Genomic DNA, 917 nt, shown 5'->3' with positions numbered 1-917 from the left:
GTAATGCACATTAACTAGTTTGCCAACTGCCATAAAACACTAAAAGAAGAAGAAGAGTAATCAGAAACTGTAGAAAACATTTTGCTTTTCGTACAGCTTTCTGCATAGCGTCCGTCTCGAATCCACAGAGATTTACATACATTTTTATTCTTTTCAAACCATGTTTTCATTTCTAAACATTTCTGTTTTTGACTGAGTTTTATAAATTGCATTATTTTAAAATGGATTTTACTAATGCTGTAATAATCTCCCCTGTAAGCTGTGTTGGTTTAGACCTCAGAAGTTTATAGTGTATCATGTTTATTATTTATAGTATATAAAATGTTCAAATGTGTGTTTGGTGACCCATTGGATGGGATCAGTAACTATTCACTCCACTCACAGGCAGTGGACCACCGTCCTCCCGTCGCCTCCGTCGTACTGCTCCTGCCACTTGGCCAACCTCCTCACCAGCTGGAGGATGGAGCGCTTGGAAAGGGGCGTGTCCCTGTAGGCGGGCCAGCCAATGAACTGGAAGTGCTGAACTAGGCGGTAACCATCCTGTGGCTGCGAAGAAAAGCGTTGCAACAAAAGACTATTACAACAAATCACACAATACAGAATTAGTTTCAGAAAATCAGTCTGGATCTAAAAAGTCAAAACAATGTGGAAAATGGCTGAAAAGAGAAAGCGAGAAAGAGGAATCTGATTTATTTCTGAATGCTAATCATCATATTTCTTTGGGAGAATATTGTTATAAGCGGTTGATGGGTTTCTCCTGTTTGGTCTCATAAGTCATGTTTTAATTTCCTGGGATGTCCCCAGTCAGGTAATAGTTATAGTATTAGTCCAACACCATCGCTGTTGGACTAATACTTTAGTGCTACTTCATTTCTATGCTGGCAGCTCAGGTAAGTACCGACACAGTTCATCCTTGG

General features: G+C 39.8%; 1 protein-coding gene across 1 annotated transcript in view; it reads right to left on the bottom strand.

Moving 5' to 3' along the window:
- The window catches only part of LOC107089818 (receptor-type tyrosine-protein phosphatase T-like), a 309070-nt gene that overhangs the window by 11288 nt on the left and 296865 nt on the right, over positions 1-917 (bottom strand). Inside the window, exon 28 of the mRNA XM_015382802.1 lies at positions 383-546. Within this exon, the coding sequence (XP_015238288.1) occupies positions 383-546 (164 nt within the window). The remainder of the gene's footprint in view (positions 1-382; positions 547-917) is intronic.

This window comes from Cyprinodon variegatus, unplaced genomic scaffold (genome assembly GCF_000732505.1).
Source record: "Cyprinodon variegatus isolate N-32 unplaced genomic scaffold, C_variegatus-1.0 Scaffold13, whole genome shotgun sequence".
Lineage (NCBI taxonomy): Eukaryota > Metazoa > Chordata > Actinopteri > Cyprinodontiformes > Cyprinodontidae > Cyprinodon > Cyprinodon variegatus.
Note: the sequence above shows the minus strand (reverse complement) of the source record. Positions and strands in the feature narration are given on the sequence as shown.